The sequence below is a fragment of the Terrapene carolina genome, unplaced genomic scaffold (assembly GCF_002925995.2).
Source record: "Terrapene carolina triunguis isolate 2854851 unplaced genomic scaffold, T_m_triunguis-2.0 Scaffold194, whole genome shotgun sequence".
Lineage (NCBI taxonomy): Eukaryota > Metazoa > Chordata > Testudines > Emydidae > Terrapene > Terrapene triunguis.
The window spans coordinates 9,128,871-9,143,992 of record NW_020664545.1 but is presented as its reverse complement, the minus strand read 5'-3'; the positions used below and the strand labels follow the sequence as shown (position 1 = coordinate 9,143,992).

General features: G+C 45.3%; 1 protein-coding gene across 3 annotated transcripts in view; it reads left to right on the top strand.

The window, feature by feature from the left end:
- The window catches only part of RFX2 (regulatory factor X2), a 59,054-nt gene that overhangs the window by 19,463 nt on the left and 24,469 nt on the right, over positions 1 to 15,122 (top strand). For all 3 annotated transcript variants that reach the window (XM_024205320.2, XM_024205319.2, XM_024205318.2), the window contains exons 6-7: positions 3,404 to 3,478; positions 11,439 to 11,620. In XM_024205320.2, coding sequence (XP_024061088.1) covers positions 3,404 to 3,478; positions 11,439 to 11,620 — 257 coding nt within the window. The remainder of the gene's footprint in view (positions 1 to 3,403; positions 3,479 to 11,438; positions 11,621 to 15,122) is intronic.

Below are 15,122 nucleotides of genomic sequence, written 5' to 3'. Positions count from 1 at the left end.
ATGAGTAACGCAACACAGACCATGAAATCTGGTGTTTTGTGTGCTTTTACCCTATACTATACAGATTTCACGGGGGAGATGAGTGTTTCTCAAATTGGGGATCCTGACCCAAAAGGGAGTTGCAGGGGGGTTGCAAGGTTATTTTAGGAGATTGTGGTATTGCCACCATTACTTCTGTGCTGAATTCAGAGCTGGGTGGCCAGAGAACAGCAGCTGTTGGCCGGGCGCCCAGTTCTGAAAGAAGCTCCCTGCAGGCAGCAGTGCAGAAGTAAGGGTGGCAATACCATACCATGCCATCCTTACTTCTGCACTGCTGCTGCTGCTGGCGGCGGCTCTGCCGTCAGAGCTGGGATCCTGGCCAGCAGCCACCGTTCACCAGATGCCCAGCTCTGAAGTCAGTGCTGCCGCCAGCCACAGCGCAGAAGTAAGGGTAGCACTACTGCAACCCCCCTACAATAACCTTGCGACACCCCCCCCCAACTCCTTTTTGAGTCAGGACCCCTACAGTTACACCACTGTGAAATTTCAGATTTAAATCGCTGAAATAATGAAATTTATGATTTTTAAAACCCTATGACCGTGAAATTGACCAAAATGGACCATGAATTTGGTAGGGCCCTAGCCATGAATAAAGAGTTGCTTGGGCCTTCTCTACTACTGCGCATCTAGCGGGGGAACTGGAGGGTGTGTATCTGCCAAGACCTAAGCTTGGGTCTTATTTGCTTCACTTGTAAACAACCAGTGCCCTCTGTCACTGACAACTTATACAGCTCAGGGAGCTGCATCCCTCTGTTACCAAGGTCACCAGTTGTTGCAGAGGATCCGAGAGCCCTCTGTTCAGGTCTTGGCCGGTGCATAAAGGGAGGATGCTTTTTGACTATTTTGTTTTAAAATGTATTTATTTGTAATGTTTGGCTACAGTTTACACAGGGGCTTTAGGAGGTCCCTATGTGGTAGAAACTCCACAGTTCAGTGCCAGTGGGCATGCCAGGGCCACACATGTGATGGAGCTGGGCACGTACGCCATCTCTGTGTAGTCTGGGTGCATGGGGAGGTGGGGACGTGGCCATGAGGCCCATGGTTACATCGATCCAGTGGTTCCAAGCCCTCCTGGGCATTCTGGGAACTGGAATAGCAGCTATGGAAGTACGCTGTGATCCCCTGGCAGGCTAGGAGCGGGGGACTCTGCTCCCTGCCCTAAATATCTGTGCCATTCTCCGTCTCCCCCCCACCCTCAGCCTGTTTCTTTGGGATTGGCAGGAGGGGTGAATTTCACCCTCCCTGAACTGGGCTCTTGAGCAATTGTCTTCATTGTTTATTTATTTAAACGCCTTTTCTGTTCCCTTTAAGAAAAGGCCCTTAAAGCAGCTCCAGCCCCACCCCATGAGGAAAAATCCAAAAGGGAAATAGAAAACAAGCTGAAAAGTATTGTCATCTGACACAGAATGAGAACAGTGAGATCTCTGTTGGAGGATGTATACAGGAGCAGCAGCATCGGCCTGACCCATCCCTGTAGGATTGTCTTACGAGGCACTGTAACCGTTTGGGATAGGCTGGGCAGATACCCTTAACCCTGGCTGCATTTCAGTTCCTGCTTACACCGTGTTCACGGCTAATGGCATCCCTCACTGTTAGGGAGAGCATGGCTACCAACATGGAGGGTTATTGAAAACGTGGGTCCCAATTCTCCATTGTGTAGTCAGTGACACCAGCGCAGAGGTGCTATGAGACACCAGATCAGAACAGCCGCATTGTACGCCCACTTTGCACTGATGTAAATGACTGCACAAGGTGCAAGGAAATGGAGACTCAGACCCGAGATGGCCAAGATCACTGGTTCTCAAACTTTTCAGGTTGACGATTTCCCCTACCCCCCCCTTCCCATTGACTATGAAAGTGAGAGTAAAAAAATGTATCCGTGAAATAAGCTCATATCATTTGTATGTATTTTGAGAGATTGACAGATAGTACTTGGCCTTGAAGGGCAAGGGAGAGGAGGGAACAAGATTTTATTTGCTTTAGATTGTAACAAATTTTTCAGTCCCTCGTGACCCCACCCCCCTCCCCAAATGCGCCTTTTGTAACCCCTCTGGGTGTTGCGACCCACCAGTCGGGAAATACTGGTCAAAGTGGCTGTTTTCCTTCCCCAAATCCTGAAGAATTTTGTCACCTGGTTGGGGTCTCCCCTTGCAGGAATACTCAGAAAAATGTTCTAGGAGATTTGGCCTCCTCTGCTGCCTGTGGTGGGAAAAGCAAAATACACCTTTAAGTAACAAAATGAAAACTGCAGAGCCGCTGTACAGACAGTGAACCTGAGTATTCCGGTCTATTGCTGGATAGATTGCCATCCCCAAAAGGAGCAGCTCTGACAATGAAAGGTGAATTGGCCTCTACGTCAACTACTGGGGGTCTGCCTGTTCTTGAGCTTAATAATAGTCTCCTATAATTACATAGCAGCTTTCATGCTGAATGCTTTACTACAGACTGTCTAAAGGGGCTCCCCCGCCGTTGGTTTGAAGCCTGCAACACTACACAGCAGTGTATTAAATGAGGAAATGAAGGATAACTTTAATTAAATGTGCATGGACATCAAGGTAGGCGGAATGTAAATACTCAAGGTGGAATATGGTCAGGGTACCAGTGCTAATGTGCCTTCTGGTGGGTAGAGTGCCATGAGATCGTGACCATGGATGGTTGAGACATTGGTTTAAACTCTCACCCAAGGGCTGACACCATTCTGCAACTCTGATTCAAAGGGGAGAGTGCCCCATACAGCACACAGGTCTTGCATCCAGCCACTGACAAGGCCCACTTCTGGTTAGCCAGTAAGATACAATATGGCGTACCACCAGGCTGTATGATTTTAGAGGGACACCTTATGCCCATTAGTGCATTATCTGTAGTAGCTCTGCTGGATTCAGTGTTTTGTTCAACTACTATTCGTTTGTTGTTTCTATTAGTAGTTTAGGAAATGCTAATAAGCAAAGCTATTAATTTGGGTTTCACAGAGATGGGCCTGATGATAAAATGCACCATCTTTATGTGGTTCTCTATTTCATGCAATAGCTCATTGCTACCAATGAGAATTTTTGGAGGCGTGATTCGCTATATTTGTGGAGGGAAAGGGGAATTTAAAATGCAAGTTCTGAAATGATCCTAGCTCCGTTCTTTCATCCTTAATATGTGTCCTGGCTGCCCAGTTAGTTTGCATGTGTTACAATAACATTTCTCTGCTGCACCTTCAGCCCATAAGGACTGTACCTTATCTACCTTGCATCTTTGTCATGAGCCTATTTATCGAAAGCATTAATCATTATTCAGATTATTAATACAGACAAATCTTGGCTGTTGCTAACTATCTGATTTCCTTTCTTTTCTTTTTTCTCGTGCACATTTTCTTTAGCTTGAAATGGCGATTGAAAATCTACAAAAAAATGAAGGGATTACATCACACAAAAGCAGTTTGCTCAACAGCCATGTAAGTTACTATTGGACTTTACAACCTCTTCCCTGCTTTGTTAGGAGCATTATTTATAGACGTTTTGTACACCAGCTAATCGGGGCAAATCAGAGCAGCCTAAGGTTTGGTTGCCTGCATTCCCCATGGCAGCCCTGGCCATAGAAACAATAGTGTGCAAAAGCCTGCGATAATTTTTATGTATGTTTGTCAAGATGCTCTGGATTCTGTTATCTGTCTCTGCCCCATGTTTGTTTATTTAATCTGCCTTGAAATGGAAACTGCAGGCACTTAAGTAAATGCATTGAGCGGTTTGTCTCCCTTCACTGGAAGTTTGCTGGAAAACAGTTTTGTAACGCTCAGCAGCAACACTGTATTGAATCCTAACAGATGGCCCCTACACCTGTGTAACAAAAGCATAGTGTGTGTGTGTCTGTGTCTTGGAGTGCGTGAGCCTGTATTTCTTCTTTATATAATCAGGAAAGGCCTTGACTGTTGCAAAGCTTTGCTAAACCCACTTGCTGGAACTTTCTATTTCATGCTGATAGCAACCATTTCTTTGCTTTGGGTGAAATTCACCCCAGTCTTCTGGGCCTATGCAAGGCCTTCTGTGTTATGTCTTCCAGCCTTGATCCAGCAAAGCTTAATTTTGAAGCACATAATTATATGGGGCTAAAAGGCTCTAATCCAAACCATGCTGAAGTCAATAGGAAGGTTCCCATTGAATTCAGTGGGCTTTGGGATCAGGCCCCAAGTGTGGTTCTACACGGAAAAGTCATGGTATAAAAATGGCGCCTTCACCCACAGTCCTGGTCTCTCTGTGCATTTAAAGTCAGATCTGTTGACCCTGTTGGGGAACAAAAGGATAACTACCCGCCACCAGCCCTGGAGCAGTGGTGTAGCCAAGATGGGATATTTGGGTGGGCCCCGACTTCAGGTGGGCGGGCAGTGATGGGGGGAAGGAGGATCAGGGCCTACCTCCCCCACCACCTCCAGCCGGCCTTGGGGGTGGGGGTGTGTGGATGCTCTGGCCAGGGGATCTCTGGGGCTCCTGGCACACACCCAGCTCTGGGAGGAGATGCCGCTCTGCAGTGGCAACAGCACGCCAGGCCTGGCTCCCCAAGCGGCAGGATTCCTGGCTCCCCAAGCGGCAGGATTCCTCCGTCGCTGTGGGGTCGCCTGAAGCTCGACCTCCTCCCACTGGCGGATTAGCCACTGGGCCAAAGGGGCGTACCCAGGGGCCCCAGCCAATTGGGGGGGCCCTAGAAAGATGGACGCCTCCACCCAGTGCTCCTGCTGGAGAGCGGGGTTGGGGTGCAGGGCTTGCCCCGCTCCCCAGCTGGAGCGCCGGGAGGAGTGGGGCAAGATCCCACGACCCAACCCTGCTCCCCGGCAGGAGCACTGGGCGGGCAGAGTGGGGCAAGCGCCCGACCCTGCTCCTCAGCTGGAGCAGCTGGCAGGCGAGCAGAGTGGGGCAAGCTGGGGCCAGATCAGAGCTGGGGCTGGGGTGTGGGCCTGGATGCTAAGTGGGTGGGCTGTGGCCCACCCAGGCCCACCTGTGGCTATGCCCCTGTCGTGGAGAACCAGCACAGCTCCGCTGTAGTGAACTGGACTTCTTTTTGGTTCACACGTCAATGAAACTTAATTTAATGGTCCAGTCTGTCAAGGTGCTGAACTCCACCCTTTCGGCTCTGAGCTCCCTCAACTCTCATTTGAGTCAGTGGGAGCTGAGATCACTTAGCACCTTGCAGGATCAGGCCTTCAAATTCCTGTGTCATCAGATTATATTCATGGTCACACCCATGCAACTCCACTGAAGAGCAGCATAGATGAGACTATGAGAACATTTGCTGTACAGAGTCAGCCTTATTGATGATGGTGCATAAGCTGGAAATAACCCAGCTGTTAGAGCACAGGGTGGTTTAAATGACCTGGCAGTAGGAAAAATACACACTTGTCAACTTGAGAACATTTTGATGTGGAAAAATATTGCAATAGATGTGGAATCCCACTCTGACCAATTTTTAAAATAGTCATGTCTCTGAGTAGAACAGTATTAATTCTGGAGCCTGGGGCCAGGCCTGGCTATTCTGCACTAGGGTGAATTTCACCAAAAAAATAACAAAAAGAAAATAACTCTACCAGTTTTTTTCAAGTATATCAACTTTATTTCTGAGTTATTGTAGTTAGTGTTCTGTTTGATCAGATACTAGAAGTGTTCTGTTTGATCAGATTTTAGAAAAAATCTTCAGTATTGCCTTCCCTAAGTGATTGCTTTAAACAATCATCAGATTTTTTTTAATTGATTCTTTTTGTTGGATTTTTCGGTTTGAACCTTTCGGAGTCACATTTTTAAGCTTATTTCTGCAACCACAGGGTTAGAAACTTACTTTAAAAAGAATGAAAGCTGAGATTCTCCTGTAATCACATAATTCCAGGAACTGGGGTTTTAAGATAAACACCAAAAATCATGAGACCTGCAATAAAATCATGGGAGTTGGCAACACTGAATCTCTTCTAGTATTTCTGGGAATTTCTAAAGAGCACTGCTGATATCATAATTTTGACTCTATGAAGTGCTGTAGGAAGACAGAAGGCCAAAGGGTCAGAAACTCCGGCTACCCAGCTGTGTCTGGTGATGATTTAAATGTCCATTACCACAGGCATGTTCCTCTTTTTTTTCTGTGTGGAGGCAAAAATGCTTCTGACCTCCAACATTAAAAATAAAATAAAATAAATCTTTGAATCAAGAATCCTTTGATAGCTTCCTTGCAAGCAGGTCTTTTTTTTTAAATCCCTGGTAGAGTAGATAAAGTAATTGGCTGGTTTGAGTTTCCTTTTTCCTTCTCATGAACAAACAGTTGCTGTTTCTGCAGAGACTATGTTAAATGGAATTACCGGTACTTTACAGTGTAGAAGGAAAGAACAAGAACAAAGATTTCTTTAAATTGTCTGTAGTTGTATTTAGGTTCTGTTATAAATAAGTTTTTACAAAACCTAATATGTATAAGTGTTTTAATGAAAACCTGTATACGTCTTAGTGTTTGCATTACCCTGCTGTTAGAAACCCAAATACAACAGCATTGGGCTTGTGCATGAGAATCAGAAAGTGAAAGGCAAAAGGAGGCAGCGGTCTGTCCAAGCTGAATGGGTTGGGAAAAAATGAACTTGGCATAAATCATGCAAATAAAAATAGATTTTTAAAACTCTTTTTGTTTTGCTTATTCCAAGCACTGTTAGTATCATGAACAAGGACTGGATTTTTCTCTTGGCAGTTTGCCTTGGGCCCCCTTTTTTAGCGAGTCCCCAAACCAATTGGTATTGCAACCTGGTGCACAGAGTCACAGCACCACTCACATTTGGCCTGGCCACCCCATGGGGAGTGGAGAGCTGGGCCAAACCTGAGCAGTGCAGCCACCCCCCTGCACTATGCTGCAGTGCCTAGAGCGGGGAGTTGGGCCCAGACCTATAGAACAGGAGCTGTCACTGTGGAGCAGTGGTTCCCAAACTGGGGTTCGCAAAATGTTACAGGGGGTTCTTGGGGGGGGGGGGGAATCCCTAATGGCGGACAGAGCTGTCCCTAGGGACAGCACGGGGCCAGCAGCCCGGAGCCCCTGGACTTCCAAGAGCTAAGCAGATCAAAGAAGCCTATCTATCACACTGAGGAGATTTAAACTTTGAGACTCCTTATATGAAATGGAAAAGGAGGTGGATAGTTTTTGCTGTTTTTAAAATTAAATAGGCAGCTAGTATTGTTTTTAAAATGATTACGAAGAACAAGTTTAAGCTTTGTTGTAACGTGCGTTGTTTGCCGGACTGCTCAACACCTGAATGCTTGTGTAGGAGGAACGATTTGAGTTGGCTTCTTAAATACCTTCATTCTGTTTCACATCTGATCCTCCTTGATGAAACATAGGAGCCTTGTCTTATAACAGGCTTATTCAAAGTGATACAAGCTACGAAAGTGAGACCTTGGAAGAGTGTTGCCGTTTTCATAATGTAATAAAAATACTGTAATGATCAATAATCATTAATAATAAATGGTGTGTAATAAGCACGTCATAAAAACAAATTTTATATTTCCAAGATCACTGCTTTTATAATTTATACTCAGGTGAAGGGGAAAATCCCTGGAAACATTCATTTTTAGGAGGGGGTTCGCGAGACTTGACATTTTAGTTAAAGGGGTTCGTGGGTTGTTAAAGTTTGGGAACCACTGCTGTGGAGGGAGCTCACTCTCCACCCTGCCCTCCCAGGGGGCCTCCCCTTAGTGGTAATTTTTTTTTAAGGGCTGGGGGGCTTCAGTTTCAGATTTTGCCCCGGGCCCCCAAAATCTCGGTGTGGCCCTGAGTGTGTCTCTAACAAGGAAACAAGCTCCCCAGGGAAGTTGTTAGCGAGTGACAATTACAGTATTAGCTAGGGCTTAGTTGCTTTCCTTGTTTCCTCTGCAAAGTTTCATTAAGGTCCTGGAGAACATTGCAGAGGTTTTCATTAAGTATTCTGTTGAGGTTCGTTTTACTTCTTCATCCTTCATGTTACACAAATCTGTAAATTCCTAGGATAAAGATTCCTATATTACCGGCAGCAACTGTATCATGTCAAGATTTCAAAAACCAGTAAGTTTTATTTATCGGGCGATCATTTTATCTACTCCCTTAGGCCCATTCCTGTAAAAACCCTTCTTCACACAATTTATGCTATTGAAGTCAAAGACACTGTTCACATGACTAAGAGCTGCTTTTGGTAGCAAGTCTTTTTGGGATCAGATTTTCAAGTGTGTGTGTCTGAAGTTAAGCACCTAAATCCATATTTAGGCACCAACTGGCCTAATTTGCAGAGGTTCTCATAGACTTTAAGGTCAGAAGGGACCATTATGGTCATCTAGTCTGACCTTCTGCACAACCCAGGCCACAGAATCTCACCCACCCACTCCTGTAACAAACCCCTGACCTATGTCTGAGCCATTGAAGTCCTCAGATCATGGTTTAAAGACTTCAAGTTGCAGAGAATCCTCCAGCAAGTGACCCATGCCCCACGCTGCAGAGGTTCTGAGCAGCTACAGGTTCTGAACACCCACAACTTTCAGGGATGTCAACAGGGGATGTTAGTTCTCTGCATCTCTGAAAATCAGGTCATTTCTTTAGGCACCCAAATATGGATTTGCTTGCTTAGTGTCAGCCAACCATATTTGAAAATCTCCTGCTGAAATCTTTAAGGAGAGGAATCACGTAGGGTTCTATAACTGGGTATAACTAATGATGGGATAAAGCTGAGCAATGGAAAATACGCAGTGAATATCTGGAAATGTTTCATGGCCATGAAATTAATCTCCTATGGGAAATGGTAGAAACTGTAATTTTGCCATTGACTTCAGTGGGGCCAGGATTTTACCCCAAATTCCTTTTAAAACTAGACTGGACAAAGCACTAGTAAAACTACTTCAGGGAATAATTCTCCATGGATAGAGTAGGAGGAATGCAGTGAGCTAAAGAAGAATGAATCTTCACTTCTGTGACAAAAAAATCAGTAGATCTAGTCCTTGAGACAACGTCTCAGCAAACAATTGCGTAATTGCAGGTTGCCGCCCCCTATTTTCGGTTACTTCTGACACATGAAATAAATGCTAGGACTTTTCAGGAGCTAAAAAAGAGAAATGCACAAAAATCTTTGTAACATCTGCTTCCCGAGGCAAGTCCTTAGAAGTTATTAGCAGCTAACTTCCTGAGTGAGTTCCTTGGAATGGAACATGTTTAGAAGGTCAAACCTAGTTGTGGGGGGAGGGATAGCTCAGTGGTTTGAGCATTGGCCTGCTAAACCCAGGGTTGTAGGTTCAATCCTTGAGGGGGCCATTTGGGGATTTAGTTGGGGATTGGTCCTGCTTTGAGCAGGGGGTTGGACTAGATGACCTCCAGAGGTCCCTTCCAACCCTGATATTCTATGATTCTAACACCTAGTTGGGCCCACAGGACAAATGGAATTAATGAAGAAAAAGGTTAACTTATGGCCAGTGAATCTTCTAAATACATGGGACGGGCTAAAATGAACATGGATACAGACTCATTTAAAATAGCACTACTTATCTGTGTGCTAGGAGCGCTTGGGTTCATCTCTTGTTCTAGATGGCTTAATTAGTAACTTAATGGCTACAGAATTGTAAGAATTTAGTGTGCCATTCTTGTTTCAGGGATCCATGGAGATAGGACTCCCTCTGCAAATAAGGGTGTGAAGTGATGTAGGTCACCATACTCTCAATATCCTTTTAAAACAGAGCTTGAGACTGAAGGTTTAGATTTTGAAAAGTCTTTATCTGTGGGATGTGTATAAAAGAGCAGATAAGATGTTAATGGGAATGATGTTCCAATCAGCCCTCCAAAATACAGGGTTCGGAGCAAATGACCAAGTAGTCTCTTCTGCCCCTGGTATCTAGTGATCTGATCCAAAGCTCATTGAAATCAATGGAAACAGTTCACTGAATTTCAAAGGCATTTGGGTCAGGCCCTAAGATTTCCTGTTAATGTAGAGAAATAAAGCCTAAAATATAGCTTTTACATTTTTCTTGTATGCAGTAGCTCATAATAGGCTGAAGTTTCAAATTTTAGGCACTCAACTTGCAACTACAAAACATGTGCATAGACGCAATTAGCTCATCCTGTGCATAAAAGGAATATGGTGCATACTTCAGGTCTAATTCAACTCTGACTGAAGCATATGTTGAAAATACCTCAGTTGAAATAAATGGGCCTGCTTCACCACTGCACACTTGAGTTCTGATTTCAGTGGAGTTACTGCTGTAAAACTTGAGTATCAAGTAGTGAATTAGGCTGCTAGAGATGCACTGCTCTAAACCTGCTGTCAGGAAGATACAAGCCTTTTTGTGTGTGAGCAGGTATGTGTTTGTTGAACAGAGACCTGCATGCACAAGTGTACAAAGCACTTGGCATGTGCTTTAATACCATTGACTTCAGGGACAAAGCATCCGCTTAAGGTTAAGCACATACTTGAATGCTTTGTTCTATCAGAGTCATATTTTGCAGCTATGATTTTGGCACACAAGGCTTGATTCTGCTCTCCTATTAGCTTTACATTTTTATTAAAGGAAATACCTTATCAATATTTACTCCTGGTTGTACATCTAGCTTTTCTCTTGCTTTTTTTTATTTTATGAGTCAATATTTGCTTTAAAATTGTACTCTTTTTATTTTTCTGAATCTGCCATTTAGCCAATTAGAGAGGCTTTACATTCTAATTCATGAACTGCAGTTGTGTGACTGACCTGCCCTTTCAAACTGGCTGAACATAAATAATTTATATCTAATTGCAAACTCTGATCAAGGTAAATGTCAAGAGAAGTAAAGTTCAGACAATACATTTTGAAAAATAGCTGGTAACGTGTCAGATTATAAGGTAGGGTTTGGCAGCCATTTATTTTGTTGTTAAGCGGACAGTTGTAAACATTTCAAGCTTGAAATTAAGATACATTAACTCAAACAAGCTTTGCCTGCTGCATTAGCAGTTGACAACTGCGAATAGACAGAGAAGCAATGTATTCAGATTCCTCTGAGATCTTTCTTTCCTAGTAAATAGCATCAGGTACCATAGCCCTTGTTCTCCTTAACAGTGAGCTCATGAGACCTTTTTTTTGGCTTTCCATGATTCGTATTCCCCTTGCATTCATGTAATTGAGTGAAGGGAAGACACCAGCATAAGTGGCAATGTATACTTGGGTGCTGTATGTGACAGCCTTTTTTGATTTCACACTGTTCCTACATCATGGAGGACAGAAATATCAGATTGAAACACACAAGAGTTAGCTGCAGTTATGTACTAACTACCAACCACTTAAGTCCTCTTGAACTCTGATCACATCAAGAAGGTTCTCCTCCCTTTTAAATGTTGTCATCTTTTTAAGCAGGCCATTTTAAACATCTTTAGTCTTTCACGTGTGTGGGTTTTTAAAAAAATTACATTTTTGTACATAAAGCTCCAGTGGCTGTTGGACAATTATGAGACTGCTGAAGGTGTGAGTCTTCCCAGGAGCTCGCTGTATAACCATTACCTGCGGCACTGCCAAGAGCACAAACTGGATCCAGTGAATGCTGCTTCCTTTGGAAAACTGATTCGTTCTGTGTTCATGGGGCTGAAAACTCGGCGCTTGGGAACAAGGTTGGTACAAAGGGGTTTGAGATTAGGGTTCAGTGGTAGCAGAAGCACATTCCCACCTTTCTTTGGCCCCTACCTGTTTCACTTTACCACTGTTTCTGAAAGATCATGGAAAGGCCAATGAGCGGAAATGCCACTTCACTCAATTAGATGCTAAATACCATTGCACCGGACACTCGCTGCATTCAGTGACGTTGCAATGAGTAATGGATGAACGGGCAACGACTTGCCATCTTTTTTATGGTTATCACCATTTTAATAATGTGGTGTGGATTACTTGAGAGGCTTTGTTGTTTAGTGATCTGAGTATCAGGGCCGGCGCTTCCATTCAGGCCACCTAGGCGGTCGCCTAGGGCGCCAGGATTTGGGGAGGGCAGCAATTGGGCGGCGGAGGGTCCTTCCGCGCTCCGGGTCTTCGGCGGCAATTCTGCGGCGGGCCCTTCACTCGCTTCAGGACCTGTTGCCAAAGTGCCCCGAAGACCGGGAGCACGGAAGGACCCCCCCACCGCAGAATTGCCGACGACGACCGGGAGTGCGGAAGAACCCCCGCCTAGGGCGCCAAAAACCCTGGCGCTGCTCCTGCTGAGTATTAGGAGTCATGGATAATTCCCACCTCTGCCATAGACTCGCTATTGGGGATTTAGGCGAGCTCCTTCACGTGCCTATATATATTTTATCCATCTGTAAAATTGGTTTAATACCTCCATCAGAGGAGTGTGTGAGGCTTAACTGAAGTTTGTAAAACCTCCGAGAGCCTCATAAAAGATGTTACAATAATTCAAACATTAGTCGTCATCGTAGTAGTAACTGTTTTCAGTGTTTGCAGATTGTCCTTAAGAACAGTGGCTCTTGACTTTACGTTTTGCAGGAGGGAGAACTACTGCCCTGTTCTGTCGCAATCTATACCACAAAACGCTCCTCCCCTCCTGTCACAAGTGCTGCAGATCCACCCAACATTATTCACCGGTAACAGCCGTTTATTCCTAGGTCTATATAGTAACAACCAAACAATATCTCAAATGGAAAATTGCTATTTTAAGCAATATAAGCAATCTTAACAGGTCATAAGGTAAGAGTCTTCTCTCTGCAGGAATCAGCTGTGTCAGGTATTTGAGGACAAAGTTTAATTACCGTGGTGTTCCTGAATCTGCTCCGAGGCGGAGAGGCAGCCATTTTGCTGAAGAGATCTCATTTGGGATGCCTGACCATGTGGGGAGTGAACAGAGCTCATAGGCCAGTTTCTTAAGCAGTCTTTATTCTGTTTTGAATTTTGGCTTAACAATAATAAACCCCATTGTTTTAGTAGCTAAACAGTCAAGTGCAACTTTGGCTTCATGGTTCAGTGTTACAGCAGATGGGGAAACTGGTTTCCAATCTCACACTCTGTTCCACTCAACCCAATCAGTGTCACAAATGAGGTCCCTTTTCATCAAGATTGCTACCAGGAGCTGGAGACTTAGAGAATCGTATTGCAATTAAACGATTAGATTCTGATCTCACCGAAAGATTCCACCAAAAGAATTCTCTTGATTTCGGTAGCGTTACTCCAGGTTTTTACTCCAATGTAACTGAGATCAGAATCCGACCCCAAACCTTTAGATACAGACTTGCTGCTCAGAGTTTTCTAATGCAGAAGTAGGCTTCTTACCTATAAAATTTCCAGGGTGCTGGGCTGAGTCTCATGAGCGGAGTGTTCTTCTTTTTAAAAAGTGGGAGGACCCTAACTAAAACAGAATAGGTTAACTTGAATATTTGTGTCTAGAAGATAGTTAAAACCCCAAATATGCATAGGGTGACCGTATTTCCCTATACTGAATACGGGACACCTGTAAAATTACTCGTATTCAAGCAAGTTCAATGGCAATCAATCGTACAAACGTTCAAATTAACATCAAGTTGACTGAGCCCCTGTTAAAAGGAAATACTATATAGTTGGATTCTTTTTATTTACCTTCTTATCTTTAAGACTTTAGGGTTCATATGGGAAGGGGTGACACACACACACACCCTTAACCCCCCCCCCACACACACACACTGGGAGAGGTGACACACACACACACACACCCTTACCCCCCCCCCACACACACTCCCGTACACCTCTCTCACACAGTGGGGGTGACCGACTGACCCTCTCTGCCCTCCATGCCTGGCTGTGCCCCCAGGACGGACCCACCTCTCCTGGTATCTGGCATCGCTTCTTCCCGAGGCAACATATGGGCAGGGGGCATACAGGGTCACATGCCCACCCTCCCCAGATTTCTACCAGGGTTCACAGCAGAATGTGGCCAGCAGCAGCCTTTCGGCATTGTGCAGGAGGGAAGGGACGGGAGCTGCTTCCAGGTGCAGGGGAGGAGGGGGAAGGGAAGGGATGACCTGGCCCGTGTCTTTGTAGAGCTCGTCTCTTCCCCCTCCGCCCCAGCTTGTCCCCTCCTGCCCGCACAGTGTTGAAAGGCAGCTAACATCTCCAGGCTGGCCACCGACATAACCCAGCCGCCTCCTGTGCCCTGGCTACAGCGCGGGCAGGAAGGGGTTAAGCCCTAAGGATTCATTGTGCACCAGGGCCCAGGGAACCTGACTGCAGAGGCTTCCGTGAACCCGACCAGAGAGGTGGTTCACCAGAGGAGGGTGCCTAGGGGATGGAGCAGCCCCACAGTCCCTGGGGGCAGGACCTAGGGTGAGGGGTGGGTGAAGAGGGTGCTAAGCCCCTGCCCCAGGGGCTGCTGTGGCACCTACAGGTTTGGGGCGTGAACAGGCTGGAAATCGCTCCCCCTCCCCCGCCACTCCAGAGCTTAGCTGTGGGGCGGAGAGTCTTCCTCGTGCCAGCGCTGAGCAGGGCTTTGGCATATGCCAGGCGTGGCTCCTCCTGGCCATAGTAGTTCTTTAACTTCGAGTCACAAGTCTAGGTCCACTGAAATGACTCCAATCCCTTTTTAACGGGTTAAGACAATAGCTATGTAAAACATATTACAATAACTAGGCAGATAACACAAAGCTTGCAAAATCCTTCATTTCAGCAACAGAGAGGGCTAAGCATTCCAAAATCTTTCCTTTATAAACCTGAAGAGAATCATTCCTACCCCAAGGAGGGTTCCATGTAGAAAAACAGTTGTCAGACAACAGTTCCTTTCTCTAAATCCTCTGTCTGTGGTTGGGCTGTGAAATCATCATTAAATTCAAGATGTGTTCAGACTCTTCAATACAGTGCAAATCATCACACTTCTGAAGAGCACCAACGTGGGTGTCTCTGAGGCTGTAATGAGTGCTTTCCCAGCTGTTTATCCTGTCCCAATGAGGACCTGCTTGGCCATCATTAGTTACAAATTGACAACTCTTGCTGCAGTCTGATTGAGCAGAACTACTATCTTTGGACATCCAGGCTGTGTAATTATCATCCTCATTCCTATAGCCAAGCACTGGGTAGATCTAAAAAGAACTCGTAGCTTAATGGGGATACTTTAATTGAGTCATCCATGTGCAATGCTGAAAGCTTAGGAGACCCTACAGA